The 21,896-nt window shown below is 60.3% G+C and overlaps 2 protein-coding genes across 13 annotated transcripts in view; one reads left to right on the top strand and one right to left on the bottom strand.

Annotated features, from left to right (window-relative positions):
• The first annotated feature begins 11,589 nt into the window (after positions 1-11,589).
• On the top strand, positions 11,590-17,665 carry INKA1 (inka box actin regulator 1). Of its 2 annotated transcripts, none has more exons than XM_038410165.2 (2): positions 11,590-11,711; positions 16,705-17,665. In XM_038410165.2, the coding sequence occupies exons 1-2, from the start codon at positions 11,661-11,663 to the stop codon at positions 17,584-17,586; spliced, it is 933 nt and encodes a 310-aa protein (XP_038266093.1). In that variant the 5' UTR covers positions 11,590-11,660; the 3' UTR covers positions 17,587-17,665. The 2 variants fall into 2 exon arrangements, with proteins under 2 accessions (XP_038266093.1, XP_038266095.1); XM_038410167.2 differs by lacking the exon at positions 11,590-11,711 and adding an exon at positions 12,688-12,814.
• The window catches only part of UBA7 (ubiquitin like modifier activating enzyme 7), a 52,395-nt gene continuing 43,306 nt past the window's right edge, over positions 12,808-21,896 (bottom strand). For 6 of the 11 annotated variants that reach the window (XM_043518382.1, XM_043518383.1, XM_043518386.1 and 3 more), the window contains 3 exons: positions 20,087-20,188; positions 19,406-19,581; positions 18,242-18,581 (listed from right to left, as the gene is read on the bottom strand). In XM_043518382.1, coding sequence (XP_043374317.1) covers positions 18,446-18,581; positions 19,406-19,581; positions 20,087-20,188 — 414 coding nt within the window. In that variant the 3' untranslated portion in view covers positions 18,242-18,445. Of the gene's footprint in view, positions 13,346-17,501; positions 17,559-18,241; positions 18,582-19,405; positions 19,582-20,086; positions 20,189-21,896 lie in introns of those variants that run through there. The other 5 variants (XM_038410710.2, XM_043518387.1, XM_038410709.2 and 2 more) reach the window with 3 other exon arrangements.

Genomic DNA, 21,896 nt, shown 5'->3' with positions numbered 1-21,896 from the left:
GTCACCCAAGGGGAGGATGACCCTATGCCAGCGGGCCTCGATCTGGGCGACTTTATTCCAGCCCCCTCTCCCCATGCTCCCTCCCCCTAACCGTTGCTTCTGCTCCCACCTCCGAGGAGCCCCTGGATTCCTCCATCAACCCGGCTGCAGATGGCACCCTGCTGAGAGTTGCCGAGCCTGTTGAGGCGATGGCCAGTGCCACGCGGCCGGGACCTGAGCCACCAGGGGCACACCTCGTTGGTGAGGAGCATTCGACCTCCTTCCCGGGAGAGGGCCCTACAGAAGAGAGTCCACCTCCTGATGCCGTGGCTGCCAAATCCACCATAGAGCCTGCGCCCAGCATCATTGAGAGCCCTCTCCCCGCCCAGAATCTCGCCTCTAACCCTGTCCCTGCCCCTGTCCCTTTCCTGTCCACCTCCCGAGATTTTATTGACGCCCCTGGGGCTGTCTCTTTCCCTTTTCCAATCGATGACCCCCAGGGAGCGGCCTTTGTGTTTACCCATCCCGACCGACCAGGGGCTGCAATCTTCCCTCTGCCGCCCCCTATTGCCCCAGGGTTCGAGGCAGGCCTCGTGGCGCCAACCGATCAGGAGTCCTGTCGGGGGTCCGCACTCTGTTTGCTCGTCTCGGTGGGCCACAGGGCTGTACCAAGGGCCCCGTCGGGGAGTAACCAGGAGACCGTAACCCCAGCCCCCCATGCGCTGCGAGAGGACTTGCGGGAGTTTCTAGAAGACGTCCATGGCTCCCGCAACAAAGTACAGATTGCTCTCCAGCGATGTGGGGGACTTTAATCAAATCCTCCTGGTCGCAAGGGCCCTCATGGGGGAGGGTAAAAGGACCGGGAGGCAGGGCGCCACGCCTACCAGTGGGTCCGCCTCTTCCGTGACTCCTTACTCACCTATGGGGTAGGTCACGGACTGCTGCGCGGCCCGTCGGGAGCCGCGAGCTTCCCTGCCGGCAAGGATCCCCCCTAGCCCTCCTCATGGCATCTCTTACCATCGCAACATTGAACACCTGCGGCTTTAGAATGGGTCTCCGCAGGTCCCAGGTGCTCTCCTTCCTTCGTGAAGGGGGGTACTCTGTGGTTTTCCTGCAGGAGACCCATACAGATCCGACCGCCGAAGACAGCTGGCAGCTGGATTGGGGGACAGGGTCTACTTTAGCCATCTCACCGTTCGTACGGCTGGAGTGGCGATCCTGTTCTCCCCCGACCTACGGCCCGAGGTGCTGGGGGTCACCGAGGTTGTGCGGGGCCACCTGTTGGACCTCCAGGTCCACATGGAGGGGCTCGTAGTCAACCTTGTTAACATCTATGCCCGGCAGCAAGCCCGGAGCGGTTGCAATTCTATCAGCAGGCGTCCACCTTCCTCGGCACCTTGGATCCTCAGGAGTGCCTGGTCCTGGGAGGGGACTTTAACATCACCCTCGAGGAGCGGGACTGCTCGTAGACCGAGCAGAGCCTGGCCACCGCCGCCGTCCTCCAGGAGATAGTCGAACACCACTCCCTGGTGGACGTCTGGCGCGACCACCACCCGGATGACACTTCCACGTTCACCTTTGTCCGGGTGGAGGCCCATCGGTCACGCCACTCCCGGTTGGACCGCATTTATTTATCACGCTTTCATCTTTCACGAGCCCACTCCTCCAGCATCCGGCCAGCCCCATTTTCTGACCATCATATAGCCACCGTGACAGCCTCCCTCTGTGCGGAGAGGCCGGGGCCGGCCTATTGGCATTTCAACAGCTTGCTGGAGGATGCGGGCTTTGTGGCGTCCTTCCGGGAGTTTTGGCTGGCCTGGTGAGGGCAGCGGCGTGCTTTTCCCTCGGCGCGGCGGTGGTGAGACCTAGGGAAGGTGCGCGCCCTGCTCTTCTGCCGTGACTACACCCAGGGCTCCAGCTGACGGAGGGATGCGGCGATAGAGCAGTTGGAATGGGAGGTCTTAGAGCCGGAGAGGCATCTAGCTGCCAGCCCTGAGGATCCACCCCTCTGCGGAGCGTGCCGGGAGAAGCGGGAGGAGCTCCAGACCCTCGAGAACCATCGGGCCCAGGGTGCTTTTGTTCAATCCCACATCCGTCTCCTTTGGAAGATGGATCGCGGCTTCCGCTTTTCTACGCCCTGGAGAAAAAGAGGGGGGCCAAGAAACATGTCATCTGCCTTTTGGCAGAAGATGGCACCCCCCTCACGGATCCGGTGGAGATGTGCGAGAGAGTGAGAGCCTTCTACGCAAGCCTTTTCTCCCCCGATCTGACCGATCCTAACGCTTGCAGAGTGCTCTGGGAGGAGCTCCCTACGGTCAGCGCGGGCGACCGAGACCGGCTAGAGCTGCTTCTCACTCTGGCCGAGTTCTCGGAAGCCCTCCGTCGCATGCCCACCAATAAATCTCCGGACATGGACGGGCTGATCGTGGAGTTCTACCGCGTGTTCTGGGACATCCTCGGCCCAGAGCTAGTCACTGTCTGGGCCGAGTCTTTGCAGACTGGGGTCCTCCCTCTTTCATGCAGGCGAGCCGTGCTCGCCTTATTGCCGAAGAAGGGGGACCTCCGTGATTTACGAAATTGGCGTCCGGTCTTGCTCCTCAGCACGGACTACAAAGTCATGGGAAAAGCAATCTCGCTGCGGCTAGGGTCCGTGCTAGTGGACATGGTCCACCCAGACCAGACCTACACCGTCCCGAGCTGCAGCATCTTTGACAACCTATATCTGGTCCGGGACCTTTTGGAACTCGGATATAGGGATGGTCTGTCGTTTGCCCTCCTGTCCTTAGATCAGGAGAAGGCATTCAACAGGGTGGATCACGGGTATCTCCTGAGCACTCTGCAAGCGTTTGGCTTCGGATCCCAGTTTGTGGGTTTTCTCCAGGAGCTGTAGACCTCCGCAGAGTGTCTGGTCAGGCTCAACTGGACCCTGACCGAACCGGTCAGCTTCGGGCGAGGAGTGCAGCAGGGGTGCCCCCTCTTGGGCCAGCTGTACGCTCTGGCGATCGAGCCCTTCCTCTGTCACCTCCGAAGGAGGTTGACAGGGTTGGTGCTGCGGGAGCCGGAGCTGCGGCTGGTCCTGTCGGCGTACGCTGATGACATGCTCCTCGTGGTCCAGGACCCAGGTGACTTGGCGTGGGTGGAGGCTTGCCAGGCCATCTATATGGCGGTCTCCTCCGCGCAGGTCAACTGGGTCAAGAGCTCTGGCTTGGTGGTAGGGGACTGGCGGCAGTTGAGCTCCCTCCCACCCGCGCTTGAGGCCATCCGGTGGAGCACGGGTCCACTTGCTCTATCTCGGCATTTACCTTTCTGCCACGCATCCCTCTCTGCCGGAGAACTGGCAGAATTTAGAGGGCAGGGTGATAGAGCGGCTCTGGAAATGGACAGGACTACTCCGGTGCCTCTCCCTTCGAGGGAGAGCACTGGTGCTTAATCAACTAGTCCTGTCCATGCTCTGGTCCGGCTCAACACCCTGGTCCCGGCCCCGGGTTTCCTGGCCAACCTCCAGACATCGATTCTGGAGTTCTTTTGGTCAGGACTGCACTGGGTCCCTGCAGAGTTCTCCATCTACCTCTGGAGGAGGGAGGGCAGGGCCTGAAATGTCCGCTTATTCAGATCCACGTCTTCCGCCTCCAGGCCCTGCAGATATGGTGCAGGTAGTCCGACGTGGAGCATACTGGTGTATGCCTTCCTGCGCCGCTTCCGAGGGCTCCAATACAACTGGCAGCTCCTTTATCTCCATCTGAGAGGTCTTCCGCGAGACCTCTCTGGGCTACCGGTCTTCTACCAGGACCTCCTCTGGACCTGGAAACTCTTTAGAACGACCAGGTCCGTGGCGGCCACTGAGGGGGCAGATCTCCTCGTGGAGCCCTGCTACACAACCCCCAGCTCCGTGTGCAGGAGGCGGAGTCCCGCTCGGTGAGCCAGAGGTTGGTCCTGGCAGAAGTCACAAGGGTCGGAGACCTCCTGGACTATGACCGGGGAGACTGGCTGGATCCCCTGATGCTCGCTCAGCGCATGGGGCTCTCCAGACCTTGTACGCATACTTCAGGAGGTGAAGGCCGCTTTGCCGCCCGCTGCTCGGGTTTATCTCGACCGGGTCCTGCACGAGGGCATGCCCCGCCCTCCCCCTACCCCAGGCCCGCCGGACCTTTTAATTGGACCCCTGCCCCGTGGACCCAACCGATCCCCTCACCCCTTCACTGCTTTCAAACTGCACCAAGAAAACATCTATACACACTCGTGCTCCACACCCTTCACGCCCGCACCCTCCTGTCCCGCCCCGATACAAAATGGCGGGACCTCCTGCCACCTTTGGAGGGTGAGGAGCCCCGGTGGGCCAGCCTATATTCCACCTTAGTCCCGAGGCCCGCTGGGGATGTCAGTTGGCAGCTCCTTCATGGAGCCGTGAGCATGGGCGTGTACTTGGCGCGGTTCACCCCAATCCCAGACACTTGCCCCTTTTGCGGCGTGAGAGAAACCCTGGCACATATATACCTGGAGTGTGCCAGGCTGCAGCCCCTATTCTGGCTCCTCACCAATATTTTATTAAGCTTTTGGTTGCACTTTTCCCCTCACCTTCTTATCTATGCACTCCCTATCTGTGGCCCTACGAAGTCACGGGATCTCCTGGTCAACCTCCTCCTGGCCCTAGCTAAAATGGCCATCTATAAAACCAGAGTGAGGAGGTTGGCCGATGGAGTCTCCTGTGACTGTGGGGCCTATTTCCGATCCTCGGTTTGTTCACGTATCCGGGCAGAGTTCCTCTGGGCGGCGTCCTCTGACTCCCTTGACGCCTTTGAGGAGCAGTGGGCGCTGTCCGGGGTTCTCTGCTCGGTGTCCCCGTCCGGTTCCCTTCGTTTGACCCTTTGACCATACTCCTGTCTCTGTTATTTCATTAGTTGTCCCCCAGAATTTTTTGGGTATCTAGGTCCTGTGGATCCCCCTTTTAGGCTGGGGGGATCCTTTAGCGATGGACGGGCTTCGCCCGCCCACTTCCCGGATCTCAATAAGACTACATTTCTATACGCCCGCCCACTTCCCAGATCCCAATAAGAAGACTAGATTTCTATAGCCATCTGGCCTTGCCCCATCACAGAACACAGAGTAGAACAGAGCTTATTAGCACAGAAATCAGTGACTTTCAGCTAAGTCCATAGTGGGCGGAGGGGAGCCCAGAGCCAGGGCTCTGTTCCTCTACCTGTGCCCCAAGCCAGCCAAAACTGACTCGCTTCCAGCTGGCTGGCACCTGTCCTCCCTGTTGCTCCTTCTCTGGCCTTTGTCTCGCTTCCTGGGTCAAGAGTCACCTGGTCGCATCCCCCTCCTGGATCTCAGGTTAGAAAGGGGTGGCTATAGCATCAGTGCAGGCAGCTGAAGCAGCCTCTTCAAAAGTCACACCCCTTTATTCTCACCACCTAGACATTGGTGCTATACAAGGGGAAACTGAGGCACACACAGCATTCATGCAAAACAGTAAGACTCACATAGGGTCACATACAACATAACAAGGGAAAAATCCCTACTTCATCACAGGCCCCTCCTAAGACACATTTCTCTGTGCTCCCTGTCTCTTGTTCATCTGCAAAACTCTGCCAGTTAACAACTGGGACAGTTTCCTTAATCACTGATAACACCTCTCCTGCCCCAGCACCTGAGGGCATGTTGCTTTCTGCTGGAAAGGAACTAGTGTCAGCTGCCAGCCCGCACTTGGAAGCACCCTGCTTCCCTGTGTTACAGTGTCACAGGAATTCTCACCCACCTCAATGGTTTCTGGAAGCACCCTGTTTCCCCTGCCCCTTCTCTGGGCTCCCCTCTGGGACACATTTCTCTATGCTACCTAGAGCCAGCTTTGCCTCTGGTTCAGCTGTGAACTGCTGGCAGTGAACACCCTGGACAGTTCTCTCCCTGGCAGGCATTACATCCCCATCCCTTCTGGATGTGGTGTTGCCCCCAGCTGCAATGCAGGTGTTGGTCTCAACCACGCTCTCACCTGGAAGCATGTGGCTTTCCCCTGCTGTAGAAGAATCAAGGAGACTCTTTCCCATTTTCTCAGCAGTTCCTGAGACGTTACCTCGGGAGTCCCAGCATAAAACTCCGTCCTGCTGCAGGCAAATACTTTAACCTGAGCTACATGGAAAAAATCATTACCAAGGAGCAGGTCGACTAGGAGGTGTTCTTACCCCACAGTCAAAACACTTTCCAAACCTTCCCAAACCACATGGATTTTAGCTAGTGGTACAAGGAATCTGCTTTCACCAACCCCCACAATCTCTGGCATTTGGCCAGGTAGCATACTGGCCTTTGGGATCCCACTCTGCTTAACCAGAGAGATCTGAGTCCCTGTATCCCTCTGCCCTAAGTACTCCCTGCCATCAATCTGGACAGTCTTAAGATGCTCCATATCTGGTTCTGCAGAGGCTAACCTCACAAAACCAATATGATAGGTTTCAATTGCTTGGGGGGTTTCTGTGTTGAGGACAGCAGAACTAACATGAGCTTTTGGTTGCCTGCTTCCTCCTAGCACAGGGCATTTATTCCTCAAGTGATCAGTGGAATTACATTGATAGCACCTTTTGGGCTCTTCTGCTTTTACAGGAGATTTGGGATAGGAGTTACCAGTAGAGGGATGCTTTTTGGGTAAGAGAATGTTTAGGCTCCCAACCTCCTTCGCTCTTCCCAGGGGCAAAATGGGATCCTCCCTTCCCACCAGTTTTAAACCCCTCTTCTGTGGCCTGCTCTCAATAGATGCCTGAGTCTGTTCAAAGGCATCAGCTAAAACAGCCACAGTCTTTACATCTTTGTCCCATAGACACTGCTTTACATCAGCCTTACGGATGCTTAGGAAATGCTTTTAGGCAACAAGATCCAACATTCCCTCAAAACTTGCCATCTTGGGATCACAGAATATCAGAGTTGGAAGGGACCTCAGGAGGTTATCTAGTCCAACACCCTGCTCAAAGCAGGACCAATCCCCAATTTTTGCCCCAGATCCCTAAATGGTCCCCTCAGGGATTGAACTCACAACCTTGGGTTTAGCAGGCCAATGCTCAAACCACTAAGCTCCCCATTACTCATCCCAATAGCCCTCTTAAGAGTCCTACATTTAACTCTGTATGTTTCAGGGGTAATCTGAAAACTTCGCAAAACAATATCTTTAAATTTACAATAATCTAAAGCATCTCCAATAGGCATTCCATTGAATACATTTTGAGCTTTACCAGTTAATTTTGCAATCAGGGTAGGAACTTTCTTATCATCAGGGATTTCATGTATTACACACAGCCTTTCAAAGGTAGTCAGATATTCAGCAATATCATCGTCTTCACTGTATGCAGGACATAAATGTTCCCATTTGTGGATTTTTGGAGTGATGGGAGTCGTGGGGGTCATGAGGTTCTGGTTCTGCGTCTCTAGGAGGTCCAGTTGATGTTTTTGCTCTCTTTCTTTTTCTTTTCTCTCTATCTCTCTTTTTCTTCCATGGCCCTTCTGTAGGCAGCCTCCTCTCTGGCTGCCTCTTTTTCTTTTTCTTTTATCTCCAGTTCTTTCAATTGCAATAATATCTGGTGCTCCCTCTTCTTTTTTGCAGACTGCAGCCTAAAAAGCTCCAACTTTGCAATTGCTTCACTGATTTAACTCATTTTCCTGATTTTCTGTTCCTACTTCACTTTCTTGAAATAAGCAAACAGAAAATAACAAAATTGTGGTCTCCTCCTGATTGTTCTTAGCCACTGTACTTAAGACTCACTTAAAATCACAAATATCAGTGCTTAAAATGTAAACTACACTTGGAGTAACAAGATGCACATAGACCCTGCTCGCTGCGCCACTGTAATGTTCCCCTCTGATGTTATCTGGACCGGTGATCTGCTAGGTCACTCCAATCCTTGATTCTGGGAGCCAGCCTGACCTTGCTCTGCTGTGAGAACCCCCACTCCTGGGCTGTTCACACACAGCCTCTGGCACGTGAGCTGCTCCTTGGATTGCGCAACAGAATGACACTAGCCAATATCTCCGGTCCCAGACACAACCCTAGGAACCTCCATCTTGCTGTGTCCAGTTATGTCTGCTGGACGCTGCAAACTTATATGAGTGCATCAATTTAACAAAGAAATTGATATGTATCAGACTTGTTATCCCAAGGGGAATCTCTGACATGCTTCAAACCAAACACACTGCTTCAGGTAAATAAACAGATTTATTAACTGTAAAGATAAATTTTAGGTGAGTATAAGTCAAAGCATAACATGTCAGATTTGGTCAAAAGAAATAAAAGCAAAACACATTCTAACCTGATCTTAACACTTTCAATGCCCTTATAAACTTAGATGATTCTCACCATAGGGTGGCTGGTTGCTCTTCAGATAGGCTCTGCCCTTTGATCAGCACTTCAGTCGCTTGGTGTGGTATCTGTAGGTGTAGGTGGAAGAGAGAGACAGCATGGCAAACATCTCTCCCTTTTATCATGATTTTTCTTCCCTTTTGGCTCCCCCCCCTTCAGAATCAGGTGAGCATTACCTCATCGCAGTCCCAAACTGACCAAAGGAAGGAGGGGGTGACTTACTCGAGAATCCAACAGATCCTTTTGTTGCTGCCTAGGCCAGCGTCCTTTGTTCCTGTGAGGCTGGGCTGGGTTTGTCCCATACACGCCTTGATGAGGTGTGAACTGCCCCTCTGCTCTTAGAGAGTTTTTGCCTGGGCTTATTTTAAGCCATGAGGATACATTTTCAGCCTCATAACTATATACATGAAATTATAACCTATAATATCACTATAATAACAATGCTCAGTGCATCATGACTCTTCCAAAGACACCCAACATGACAAACTTTGCATTGGATACCACACAATCATTTTACAAGGATGAACATGGGTGTGCTGGGTGTTCCCCCGAGGTACCGAGCATCACAGGGGGGCCAGGAGCTGAGAGGGAACAGGGGTTGGGAGGAAGCAGGGGTTGGGGACCAGGGGCTGAGAGGAAGCAGGAGTTGTGGGCCAGGGGTGAGAGGAAGCAGGGGTTGGGTGCTGGGGGCTGGGAGCGAGCGTGGGTCAGGGACCACAGGCTGGGAATGAACTGGGATCGGGGGCTGGCAGCTGGGAGGGAGTAGGGTCTGGGAGGAGCAGGGGTTGGGTGCCATGGGCTGGGAGGGATAAGGTCTGAGAGGGAGCAGGGTTTGGGGCCAGGGGCTCTGAGGAAGCAGGGTTTGGGGGCTGGGAAGGAGCAGCAGTCGGGGGCTAGGAAGGAGCAGGGTTTGGGGGCCAGGGGCTGGGAGAGAGCAGGGACTGGGAGGGAAGCAGAGGTTGGCGTTCGCACACTGCAGGGAGTTGTTGCAGGCAGAAGACACCTTAGGCCAGAAAGACTGGACGTAGCAAACGCATCAGGAAACTGCCCCGCCTGCAACCAAGGCCCCGCTTCAGCTCCCGTCCCTGACCTCAGCCCCCAACCATGGCTTGGCTCCTGGCTCCCAACCCCTGGGGGGCAGAGACAGATTACAGTACAACTAAAGCGGGAATGGGTCTTGCAACAAATAAAGCTTGTGGACAACTGTTTTAAATCCTGATGTGTAAACTTCTGTCCAGTGGGGGGTGCCAGAAGCTCAATGGGGCTGCCCCCAGAGCAGCATGAGGCCTGGGCTCTGAGCAGGGGCCTCTGGCTGATGGATTGTAACATGTAGTGCTGCCATGCCAGTGCACCCCAGGACATATGCACGGCGAGCTCAGGGAGTGGCATGGGGCAGGACAGCCCAGTGTGAGCCTGCAAACAACCCTCAAGGGCAGGGTCAGCCCCAACCAGCCCCACAGCTGTGCTCTGTGGCCTCGCCACCTTGCAGATGAAGGTGCCACGTTTACAAGCTAGGCTATGCTGCATGAACCACTGTTCTGGTCACAAGACCCCCTCTCCCTGCCCAAAGCCAGGGATGGAACCCAGGAGTCCTGGCTCCCAACTGCCCCTCACTAGAACCCCCTTTTCCTCCATTCCCCTCCCAGGGCAGGGACAGACCAGGAGTCCTGGATCCAACATTCTAGCAAACATTTGTGTTTGCAGAAAGCAGGTTGTGCACTCTCCTGCTCGGCACACAGGACAACAGTCTACTGCTGCCACAGGTGTGGGGAGCTCTGCAGCTCCCCCAGCTCAGGGGTGCCAGGCTAGAAGCTGGGTGGCGGAAGGGGCTTGCCAGTGGATGCCTTTTGCCAGAACTAAACCAACAGATTTTAAACGGAGTTTAGGATTATATACAAATATGCAAATTATTTGTATATAATATGCAAACTAGTTTATTGAGCGATTTGCATACACAGTGCCACTCTTTTCCCCCAAAGGGGGCAGCCTGGTCCTCTTCCACCAGCTGGCCCTGCAATCTCAGCACGTCCAGTGTGGGCACCCTCTGTGGGGACTGCCCAGAGATTCCAGCCAGGCACTGCCTGTGCCCTCCGCATCCACCCCCAGCCTCCACAGCCCCCACCCACCCAGAGCTCTGCAACTGCCTGCCCCCGAAACCCCCCCAAGCCCCACCCACCCAGAACTCTGCAACTGCCTGTCCCCCACGTGCCCACCCCCCTGCCCCCACTCACCCAGAGCTCTACAACTACCTATTCCCTTGCACACACCCCTGCTCCCACCCCCAGCCTCCACCAACCCAAAGCTCTGCAACTGCATGCCCCCCATGGCCCTCCCACACCCCCACCACGCCCATCCCCAGACTCCCCAGCCCCTGCCCACCCAGAGCTCTGCAATTGCCTGTTCACCCTGTGCTGATTCCTATCCCCCCGCACCCAACCCCTGTCCCCCCGCCAGAGCTCTGCAACAACCTGTCCTCCCCTCGCACCCACTCACACCTCTGCAACTGCCTGTCCCCCCTGCACCCTTCCCACCCAGAGCTCTGCAACTGCCTGTCCCTCTCATCCTCCCATGCCCACCCACCCAGAGTTCTGAAACTGCTTGTCCCACCCGCACCTCCCCACACCCACCCAGAACTCTGTAACTGCCTGTCCCCACCATGCCCCCCCTTGTCCACCCACCCACCCAGAGATCTAAAACTTCCTGTCTCCCTCGTGCCCACCCATCCATCCAGAGCTCTGCAACTTCCTGTCCCCCCACCGTGCCCACCCCCAACCCCCCATACGGAGGGCTCTGCAACTGTCTGTCCCCCCCTCATCCCCCCGCACCGACGCCCCAGAATTCTGCAACTGCCTGTCCCCTGCGCCCACCACCTACCCAGAGCTCTGCAACTGGGCTGGGGGCTGGTGCCTTCGGTGCCCAGGGCTGGGTGGGGCTGGTGCCCAGGGCTGGAGGGCTGGTGCCCGCAGTGCCCGAGGCTGGAGGGCTGGTGTGCCCATGATGCTCTGGGTTGGGGAGGGTCGGTGCCCATGGTGTCTGGGTTGCCCAGGGCTGGACCGGCCGGGGCCGGGACCCGGGCGGGGCCCCTCGCGCCGTCTGGCCCCGGGGTTGCCCCAGCGGGCTCCGGCCCCCGCCGCCCCGGGAATCACATTACTGAGGCCTCCCATTAGCCCGGCCCGGCCCCCGGGTCGAGGGGAGATCGGGGCTCATTGGCTGCTCCGGGGCGGGGGCCGGGCCTGGGATAGTGAGCGCCAGGGATCCAGCTCGCAGCTCCGGGCCAGCGCCGAGCGCCGGGCTGGCGGGGCGCCCTGAGCGCACCGGGGCTGCCCGCCTAGCCCCCCCCCCAGACATGCGGCGAGCCCGGCTGGACGCCTCCCTCGGCCGCCTCCGGGCAGAAGTGGTGAGTGGCCTGGCCGGGCTCGGAGGACAGCGGGTCCGGCCGGGCAGCCCGGCTCCCCCTGGCAGCGGCGGGGCTAGCCCGGGGAAGGGCGCTGGGGATGCAGGGCAGAGGCGTCCCCGGAGTACCGGGGCTCGGCTTTGCCCGGACCACGCCTGGCACCGCTGGGCTCGGTTGGCTGCCCACGTTGGGCACATGCCAGCCCTGCCAGCTCCTGTGCCCAGGGCTGCACGCGGGGCCGGGCAGCCCCAGGCTGGGTGTCACCAGAGTCAGGCCACAGTGTCGGGCCACGGGCTGTGCTGGCCCAGAGCTACCCTCAGCCCCTGCGATTGGGCCTGCTCGGCTCTGGGATCCCCGAGACCCTAGCAGGGCCCAGACTGCCCCCAGCTGCTCCGCTAGCTCCATGCTCAGGGACTCAGCCCGGCTCCAACCCTGCCCTCTCTGCATGGGGCGGGGGAGGGGCTGGCTGCCCCCAGGGAGGTGAGCGCTGGGCTGCCCTGCCATGGGATGGGGGGCTGGGGGCGTTGGCGGGGGCAGAGGGTGACTGGCTCATAGTAACTGGCAGCTGGAGGAATCTCCGTCCATAATTTAAAAATGTGACCAGGGACTTGGGGACTGATATGAGAAGCCACAGGGGGCCTTATCACCCCCCGCCCCTGGCCAGGCGCAGGGGCCTGATCCCCTGTGTGACCCGGGCACAGTTCCCCCAGCCACCCACCCACCCACCCCCGTGGCCTCAGGGGCCTGATCCCCTGTGTGACCTGGGTACTGCCCGCTGGTGGTCTCAGGGCTCCCCAAATCCCTGGGCACTTCTGAAAATTTTTTTTTGGCCCCAGGATGGGTGGGCAGTGCTGGCGCAGGGCAGGGTCCCCAGGCAGGGCTGTGCACACATACCCACCCACATTTCCGGGCACCCACATCCACCTTTACCCGCGTGGGGCAGCAGGCGCGTGTGCTCGGTGACTGGGGTTGGGTGGTCCCTGTGGGCAGGGGAGGAGCAGCAGGATTCCCCCCTTCGCAGGCAGCTGACAGGAAGCCATTTTTGTTGTTTTACATCTGATGTCAAGAAAGTGCTGATTGCCGAACAACTGGTTGCTGGGTGACAGGTTAGTGACATCAGAGCTGGGGGAGCCAATCCGCCCGAGGGGATAGTGACATCAGAGCTGGGGGAGCCAATCCGCCCAAGCTGGCCCCAGTTCAGCCCTGACTGGTAGTGGCAGAGGTGCTGTTGGGTCCTGTCCCTTGGTCCCATGTCTCCCTCCTGTAGGGTCTGCCGTGTCCCCAGGCTGGGGCTAGGGCTGAACGGGCAGATCCTGGGGCTGTTCCGGAGCCCTGGGCATGGCCTCCGCTATGGGAGTGGGCCCCTGGCACTAGCCCTGCTGTCTCTGGGCCCGCCTGGGTCTGCACACTCGGCAGGGTGATTTCCCTGGCCCCTGGGGAGCATGTGGCCCGAATGCCCTCAATCCTCCAGCAGCTCTGGGCAAACCTGGCCCCAGTTCAGGTTGAAGCTTTGGCAGAGCTGGATGTTAGACGGTTTCCATGGCATGTTGGATGCCAGGCTGCTAGGACCAGCTGCCTGAGCCACCCCCTGCAGGGCTGCGCTCGGCTGGGGCCTTGGCTGGTATGGCCTACAAGAGCTGGGGAGCAAACAAGAAAGCGCCCAGCACTGCCCGCAGGGACCCTGGAGCTGGACATGCCCTGGGTTCATCCAGCCCCCCCCAGACCCAGGCCAATGTGCAGACCCCATGCCTTGCAGCCCAGCTGCCCTCAGCCAGCAAGTGGGAGTCACCAACTCATTTCTAGGACAAAGGGACTAAGCCTGAGCTGTGGTGCCGTGGTTCGCAGCTGGGGACACGAGGGTGGAGCTGCGGGGTGACTGGGTGAGCAGGCCCTTGTAGTGCAGGAGGTTTCCCGGGCTCAGGGCTGCAACAGGCATTGGGGCTGAATCACTAGTGTTTCCCTGCAGGAAGTGCAGCGACGCCCTCAGCCAGGACGTGCGGGGGGGGGAGGCGGCGTGGTGGCTGGCAGGCACGGTGGATTGTGGGGGTGGCTGGAAGCAGGAGGAGCCCCACCCCAAAGCACAGAGCTGGCAGCACTAGGGAGCCTCTCAGGCTGGGCTCGCCTTGTTAAGGCCCCAAATGCTTCTGCTCTCATGGCCTCACGGCCTGCCCTTGGCGAGGCTCCTGGCACTCCAGCCCTGGCATGTCCCTGCTGGCGACCTACCACACAGCGCACTGCTCTATGTACCTGGTGGGGCTGGGAGCCAGGACTCCAGGGTTTGCTTCCCTGCTGTGGGCAGGAGTGGGGGCTAGTGGTTAGAGCCAGGGCAGGGAGTCCGGACTCCTGGGTTCAGTTTCCAGCTCTGGCACACTCGTGTGTGTCCGTGGGGCAACCCCAGCCCCGATGTCTGCCCAACCACCTGGGTGTGACTGCAGGGGTTGGTACAGACAAGGGGACCTGAGCAGGTCCCATCGGAGGGTGCCTGTTGGTGTGGCTGGTGCCCCGTCTGTGCCTGGTCCTGGTGAGCAGTTCAGCTCCCTCCTCCCCGGGCCCAATGCCTGCGCTGGCTGTGTGGAACAGTGCCAATGGCCCCCAGAGCTCATGTCGCCCCAGGCTGCTGGCTGCCCCAGGCCCTGGCTCATGGCCCTTCGCCAGTGGTACATGCCTGCCCCGAGGAATTCCCAGGGAACGGTGGGAGCCAGGGTCCCTCCACACTGCTCTGGGCCAGGCCTGCATGGTGCCCCTTCCCTCTGTCTCCCAGTGCTGGACTCTTCTGGGCACCCAGCATCTCTGGCCAGGCCCAGCTTGTGTAACTCCAGCTGCCGTCTCTATTTGTCATGTCCCAGCGGCTGGGCTGAGGCTGGATCTGTAGCTGCCGACGCGGCGGGGCGGTTGCTTGCTCACCCCAACATGCTGCAGCACGCGGCAGGGATGGGCTAGCTCAGGTGCAGGAGCAGCAGGAAAGTGGTGCCCTGGGGCTGGGTGCACGTCCAGGCAGCGGAGCCCTGCGTGTGCATCTCCCCCTTGCAGCTCCACACCCAGCCCAGACAGACGCTGCTGCAACCGCAGAGACCACTGCTTAAGTGCCCAACCCAGCCAGACCCTGGCATCTCCTAGGGAAGCCCCTGTGGCCACCCAGAGAGGGGACAAGGACTCAGCCCCAGCTCTGGGGGTCCTGGGCTCAGCTGGCCTCGCTGCCTGGAAGCCCAGAGCCTGGTGAGTCCTCTGGGGGCTCTCCTGGGGGCTGAGTGACATGGGGATTAGAGGGAGGGTCCTTGCAGCTGGTGCTTGGTGAGCACAGGGGTGGGGGACACAGCATTTGTGTGGGGGTAGGGTGTTTTTGGGGGAGTGTGTGGGGCAGGGTGTATAGGTGGTAGTGGGGTGTTTATGGGGGGTGTGGAGAACAGGCAGGGGCTGTATGGGGAAGGACATGGAGAGAGTATATAGAGGAGGGTATATAGTGGGGCATGGTGTATATGAGGTTGTGGTTGCATATGGGGATGGGGCAGCAGGTGTGGGGACAGTAAGGTGTGTGGATGGGGGGGTGTAGGATGGCAGGGAGTCAATGGGGGTGGGGATGGAGTGGGACTGGATGTGGGGCAGAGAGTGGATGGGGGCATGGGGACAGGGCGAGGGATGGATGGGGCATGAGGTGGCATGGGGTGGATGGGGAGTGTGGAGACGGGACATGGGTGGATGAGAGCAGCAGGGTGGAAGGGGGAAGGAGGGACGAGGGGATGGGGTAGGGAGGTGAATGGGGGAGGGGACAGGGCAGGGGGTGGATGGGAGTGTGGGATGGCAGAGGGTGTATGGGGGGCATGAGGAGGGGGCAGGGAGGTGGATGGGGTGCATGGGGACGGGGCAGGAGATATGTGGGGTGGCAGGTGGTGGATGGGGTGGGCACACTGGTGTCCCATAGCTGGTCACTGGTGTCCCATAGCCAGTCACCCGGGTCACTGCCATGGAATGACCTGGCCCATGGGGCTGGGCCTGCCCTCGTGCCTGGCTGATAACCCCAGAGTGTCCATCCCATCCTGGGTCCTGGGGGCCTTGTTGCCATTGGGCTGGTGCAGGGAGAGTGTTGGAGAGGACTGGGACTGCAGACAGGGTGACAGGTGTTGGGATGGGGGAGACAGTGATGGGGCAGCTGGAGGCAGGAGATGGTGATGCGGCTTTTTGAGGGGACAGGGCTGTTGGAGGTGTTGGGATGGGTAATGGGAGACAGGGCTGCTGGGGGGACAGGGCTGTGGGAGGTGTTGGGACTGGTGACAGGGCTGTTGGAAGTGTTGGGACAAGTGATGGAGGACAGGGCTGATGAGACATTGACAGGGCTGATGGAGGTGGGGGATGGGGCTGTTGGAGGTGTCAGGACAGGTGATGGGTGGCAGGGCTGTTACAGGGATGGGGCTGATGGAGGTGTCGGGATGGCTGTTGGGGGGATGGGGCTGTTGGGACATTGATGGAGCTGATGGAAGTGGGGAACAGCGCTGTTGGGAGGGGGACGGGGCTAAAGGAGGTGGTGGATGGGGCTGTTGGAGGTGTCGGGGTGGGTGGCAGGGTTGTTGGGGGGGATGGGGCTGATGGAGGTGGCGGATGGGACTGTTAGGGGGATGGGGCTAATGGAGGTGTTGGGATGGCTGTTGGGGGGATGAGGCTGTTGATGGGGCTGACAGAGGCGGGGGATGTGGCTGTTGGAGGTATTGGGACGGTGATGGGGCTGTTAGGGAGATGGGGCTGTTGGGATGGTGACAGGACTGATGGAGGTGGGGGATGGGGCTGATGGAGGTGGAGGACTGGGCTGTTGGAGGTGTCGGGACGCGTGACGGGAGACAAGGCTGCTGGGGAGATGGGGTTGTTGGAGATGTCAGGACAGATGATGAGTGAAAGGGCTGTTGTGGGGATGGGACTGTTGGAGATGGGGTATGGGCCAGCCATGCTACCAGGGTGACCAGTCCATCAGGGCAGCGATGACATCACCATGTTCTTCTCCCCACAGTTGTGCCTGCAGGCAGCGGGGGACACACTGCGGGATCAGATGCAGGGCATGATGCGGACTCTCCACGAGCTGAAGCGGGTGCCAGGCCAAGCTCCACGGCTGGGGCCCCCCAAGCCCGCGCCAGCTCCCCCCCCGCCCTGCTGGGAGCGGCCTGTGGAGAACCGGGCATCGGGCGTCTCAGAGGCAGACTCAGCCTGCTGCCTGGAGCTGATGGAGGAGGAGTGCGCACCGCCTGCTAGTGAGAGGAGCCTGGAGTTCGACTCGGGCTATTCAGAGGTGTCAGGGGGGACATGGCGGGAGGAGGAGGGGTTGGTGCTGCGCAGGAACCCCCCGCCCCCCTGCCAAAGGGCACAAAGGCTCTCCACAGGGGCCTTCCTCCGCAGCAGCCTGAGCCAGACCCCTGGCCGGCAGGTCCGGCCCAAGTCCACCTCAGACGCCTGCCTGGAGCAGTGGCGGGTGCTGGAGTCGGCGGACGCGCAGGACTGGACTGTGGCACTGCTCTCACAGAGCCGCAACCGGCAGCCGCTCGTGCTGGGTGATAATTGTTTCGCTGACCTGGTGGAGAACTGGATGGACCTTCCTGAGGAGAGTGCCCTGCCCCACCGGCTGGCCAAGCCCCATGGCTTTCTGCTCAGCCTCTCGGGCAACGTGCGACGCAAGCTGGCCAGCCTAGCACGCCCCAAGGGCCCCGCCGCCCCCCAGCCTGGCCCCAAGCACCTCTCCGGTCCGGGGGGCCTGGGTGGGCGGGCACAGGGGCCCCTCTTCCACCAGTCACACGGCGACATTGCCAAGCTCACCACAGACTGCACCCGCTTCGCTGCCCTCTTGAACAGCCGCAGCCGGCAGCCAATCATCTGCAACGACATCATCAGCTACATTTAGCCCCGCCCCTGGCGCATTCCTGTCCCAGCTCTGCATTTGTACCCAGCTCTGTAAATAAATAAACGGCTTTTGTATGGAACGTGCGGCCGGAGCCTGTCGCTTGGGGGAGGGGAGGCAGCGCTGGGCGCGGCCGGAGCCCGTCACTGGCCCAGTATGCTCTTGTCCTCACTAGGGGCTTTGTGCCAGCTTCACCCGGTTGGCTGCAGCCTGCACTGGTGCAGGGGAGGGAGCCTGGCTCACCCAGATGGTGCACACGCAGTGCACACATCCAAACACACAGAATAATCAATGTATGCACACACGCACCCCCCCACAGGGCACATGCTGCAAGCACAGGGCGCACCCATTAAAATGCTGGAGCTGCCGGTGGGGAGTGCCAGGCTATGCTGGCCCTGCCCACCCGAGGCTGCCATGCCCAGCTTCCATGGTCAAGGCAGCACCAGGCTGGGCCCCGATCTGTGGCACAGAGTTGGCGCTGGTGCCAGACTATCCCACGTCCAGCCAGGCCCCTCGCTGCCCCCGAGGCTGCCCCAGGGAGTGGGGCTATTAAACCTGTTATGCCCCTCCCCATTTCAGCAGGAGAATTACAACCAGTGAGTTAACGGATGGGGGCACTGCCCTCACCCCCTGGAATGAGCAGTCCTCTGGGTCCTACTGACAGGGGCAGGGATTTATTAGCTGTAGGGGGGCCAGGGGCAGGCCTCGCTCCCAGTGTGCCCATCTACATCCTGGGCTCTCCACTACCAGGCTGGTGAGAAGCGGGCCAGCCTCCCGCTGAGCATCTCAGGGGGCCTATAGCGTACAGCCGAGCCCCCACTGTCTGTCTGTGCCCAGGGAGGCGCCTGGCAGCAGGCTTCACTCAGCCACAGGGCAGCTGAACGTGCACGGGCGGTAAGATGTCATCGTCCTGTTGGTCCTCGCAGACCAGGTCCAGCACTAGGATTCGGGGGGGCTGCCAGGCTGCTCCAGGGGGGCCGCTCACCAGCTGTGTCAGTCTAGGGAAAGGGAAGGGTGAATAAGCCACGGGGCATCCAGCAGGGGCCAGGCCCAGTGTATGTGCCCAGAGGCTGTGCCAGTCAAACCCCTGGCGAACCTGCATCAGTGGAGACCTGGCAGTGCCAGTGGGCACAGCCCTGGCTGGGGAGGGGGCTGGGGTCCAAGCACCCGGAGCCAGGTTTGAAGAGCCCCTCTGTGTGGGCGTCCAGCTAGCCTGCCCAGGGCAGCAGCCCAAGCTCGGAGTGGCTCCCCATGCTAGCCTGCCCCTCACCAGGCTCCCTTAGCCCCTCCCTTCTCCCCCCCCCCATGCTGACGCTGGCCCCAGTCCTTCTCCTCGCGGAGCCCAGGGGCACTGGCAGGGCTCTCTGGCTGGAGGAGCTGCCATGGCCAGGCCTGAGGGCAATGCCACCCGGCCCTCAGGGCCTCCCTGCAGAGCACATCCAGCGAGGGGCCGGGCTGGGGGTCCCGGTGCAGGAAGCAGGATGTTTACCAGGTGGTCAGATGGGCTGGGAGCCAGCGATGCAGCTGTCGGAGGAGGGGGGGAGCTGGACTCCTGGTGAGCGGGGGGGAGGGGCAGTAGGGAGGGAGAGCTGGAGCCCTGGAGGGGGAGGGGCAGCGGGGAGCTGGAGTCCTGGTGACTGGCAGGGGAGGGGCAGTGGGTTATGCAGGGGCTGGTGCTGGCTCCCAGGACCTCACTGGGTATGGGGGCTCATGGGGTGATGCCCCCTGCTGCAGACCCATCAGCCCCCTGCAGAGGGAGGGCAGCCAGCCCAGAGCTGGAGGGGAGCCAGCTGCCAGCCCAGAGGCCCAGGACAGCACCTACCTGCGGGCGAGCTGTGCCTCACGTTTCTGCTTAGCCCAGAAGCTGGCATAGAGAATGGTCACCCCGCACAGCACTGTGCGCACTGGCAGGCCGTGCACCCCCTGTAAGGAAGGAGGGGCGTCAGGGATGGGGCAGATCAGCGCCAGGACCAGCACTGGGCGCTCACTTCCCATAAGCTTTTGTGGAATAGGAAAAAAGGTGCAAGTGGAGGGTCTCCCCCAATCCCAGATCTCTCCCAAGCCTCAGATGGGGCTGTTCCCCCAGGCGTTGGGAGCACCAGGGTCCAGCCAGTCGCAGCTGGGGGTGGGCATGTCTCCCAGAAGTGGTTTGTGCGTCTCCCCCCAGCACAAGTCCCAGACTGGACGTGCCCAGACTAGGCCAGCATGCAGGCGGCTGTCTGGAGAAAGTGTGCCAGCCAAGACCTTCCCAAGCTGCCATGTCCAGCAGTGGGCACCCCAGAGAGACCTGGGTAGGGGGCAGGTGAGAGCTGAGGGGAGGTGAGTGCCTGCCCCAAGTGGGGGCAGACTCCCCAAGGCCCAGCCAGAGCCCCTAGGCAGTGGGGACAGGGCTCAGATCACAGAGGGAAAGGGGGGAGGTCAGGAGGATGTGGGGGGCACAGGCCTGTTCCCACAGCCTCCACCCAGCCCAGGTTCTGGTGGGGGGAAGAGAGGGGGAGGTTACCTGCAGCTGGTCCAGGAGCTCCTGCAGGCTCAGCTCCTCCCCGTGAGTGCTGATCCCAGGCACCTCGACCCGATGCCAGCAGCTCCACGTCTCGTGGCCATACTGGTGGGGACACAAGGGCAGGCTGATGTCAGCATGTCCCCACACCCCGCTAGAGCCACCATGGGGCCAGGGAGCCAGGTCTCCCCATCTGTTTCCTCTCCCTCCCCCTCCCCCTGAGCACCAGCGCTGTGCATGGCCATGTACACTGGCACTGACCCTCAACAATGACACACAGATCTCTCCCTGCTCTGCCCATTAATACGCGGCTTCAGGTCGTGAGGGGCATTGCCAGAGCTGGCACGAGCTCGGGGCTGGGCTAATAGGGGCTGTGGGTCGGGAGTGAGGGGCATTGCCAGAGCTGTAGAGGGAGCCTATGGTTGGGCTAGCAGGAGCTGCGTTTTGGGGCTAAGGAGCACCACCAGAGCTGGCAAGTGACAGGGCTGGGCTAGCAGGGGCTGCGGGTTGGAGCAGAGGGAAACCAGCCGAGCCAGGGGGGTGGTTTGCCTGGATGGTCCCTTTTGCAATTCCCTCCTTTTCAGAATAATCAAAATCACCCCAGAATGTGAATTAAAAAATCCACATCCTGACAGTGGGGCCCAGAGCCTCCCCGGCCAATCCAGCACTCAGCTCCCTTCCCTTATGCCTGACCCAGTCCTGGCCTCTGGCTAGTGAGGGTGAGTGCAAACAGGACCCTGCATCCGGGCATGGCAGTGTTAGGACATGGGGGTCATGCCCAGCCCCCCTGGCCCCTCAGATAAGGACGGGCAGGATGCAGAGTTCAAGGTAGGACATACGGCCTGGGGGGGCACTGGAGGGGGGGCAGGGCACAGCCCAGCCCCAAGCAGACTTAGGTGCGAGCTCTGCCCTCGCCACAGGGAGCTGGGGCTCCTGGCTGGCTGGGCTGGGACAGGGGACAACCCCCCTCCGCCATGGGCTGTGCCCAAGCATATAGCTCCCCTGTGAGCATTGCTGAGGTGGGGGTCTGGGCCGCTGAGCTCTGGAGAGGCTGGGCCAGGCAGCCCTGCATAAAGCCCCATTGAGGCAGTGCCCCCCCCGCACACACACACAATCAGCCCCTTCTGCCAAGCCCTGCACATCTCTGCCCTGCCTAGGACCCAGCCAGCTGGGGCCGGGGGTGACTCTGACTGCCAACAAGCCAGGCCTTTCTGGGTGGCCTAGATGTGGGGAGAGCATGTGGGGCACACGAGGCTGCCAAAGGGGAGATGACTAGAGTGCCTGGGGGGGTGGGGGCAGGAGTTCTCATGAGTTTGGCTCTGCCATGGCTCATCCCCCCAACCCAGGGCCAACATTGCCCCAGCTAGGCCCACCCTGGCCTGCAGAGATCTAAGAGGTAGGACAGTTGCCCCAGACACCTCCTGCACCACAACTAGTCAGCCCACAGCACTTTCCCCAGCCTCATAGCTTCACGCCCAGGCCTAGTGCCCACGTTGCTCAGTGCCAGCCCCAGGACAAGCCAGGCCCCTGGCCCCTCCCCTGCTGGGGTCTCTGCTCTGCCTTCCAGCAGGGCTCCCACTGTGCCAAGCCCCAGCTCCCTGCCCCTGGCCACTCTGCCACCTCTAAGGCAGTGAGCTCATGGTAGGGAAACTGAGGCACAGAGGCTGAAGGGCCTGGGAAAGCCCCTGCAGCAAGCCTGGCATAGCTGAGCAGGGCCCCTGGCTAGGCAGCTGGGGCCGCAGTGTGTGTACTGGGAGCAAAACAGCCTGGCCATTTGCTGCAGCTGGCCCTGGCCATTTGCTCTTGCCAAGTG

The sequence above is a fragment of the Dermochelys coriacea genome, chromosome 7 (genome assembly GCF_009764565.3).
Source record: "Dermochelys coriacea isolate rDerCor1 chromosome 7, rDerCor1.pri.v4, whole genome shotgun sequence".
Classification (NCBI taxonomy): domain Eukaryota; kingdom Metazoa; phylum Chordata; order Testudines; family Dermochelyidae; genus Dermochelys; species Dermochelys coriacea.
This window is presented reverse-complemented; position numbering and strand designations above follow the sequence as displayed.

What these genes read in the sequence shown, in the direction of transcription:
- INKA1 (XM_038410165.2), top strand. Translation starts at nt 11,661, where the DNA reads ATGCGGCGAGCCCGGCTGGACGCCTCCCTCGGCCGCCTCCGGGCAGAA. An exon ending in GCCGCCTCCGGGCAGAAGTG is followed by an intron (nt 11,712 to 16,704) that starts GTGAGTGGCCTG and finishes TTCTCCCCACAG; the next exon opens with TTGTGCCTGCAGGCAGCGGG.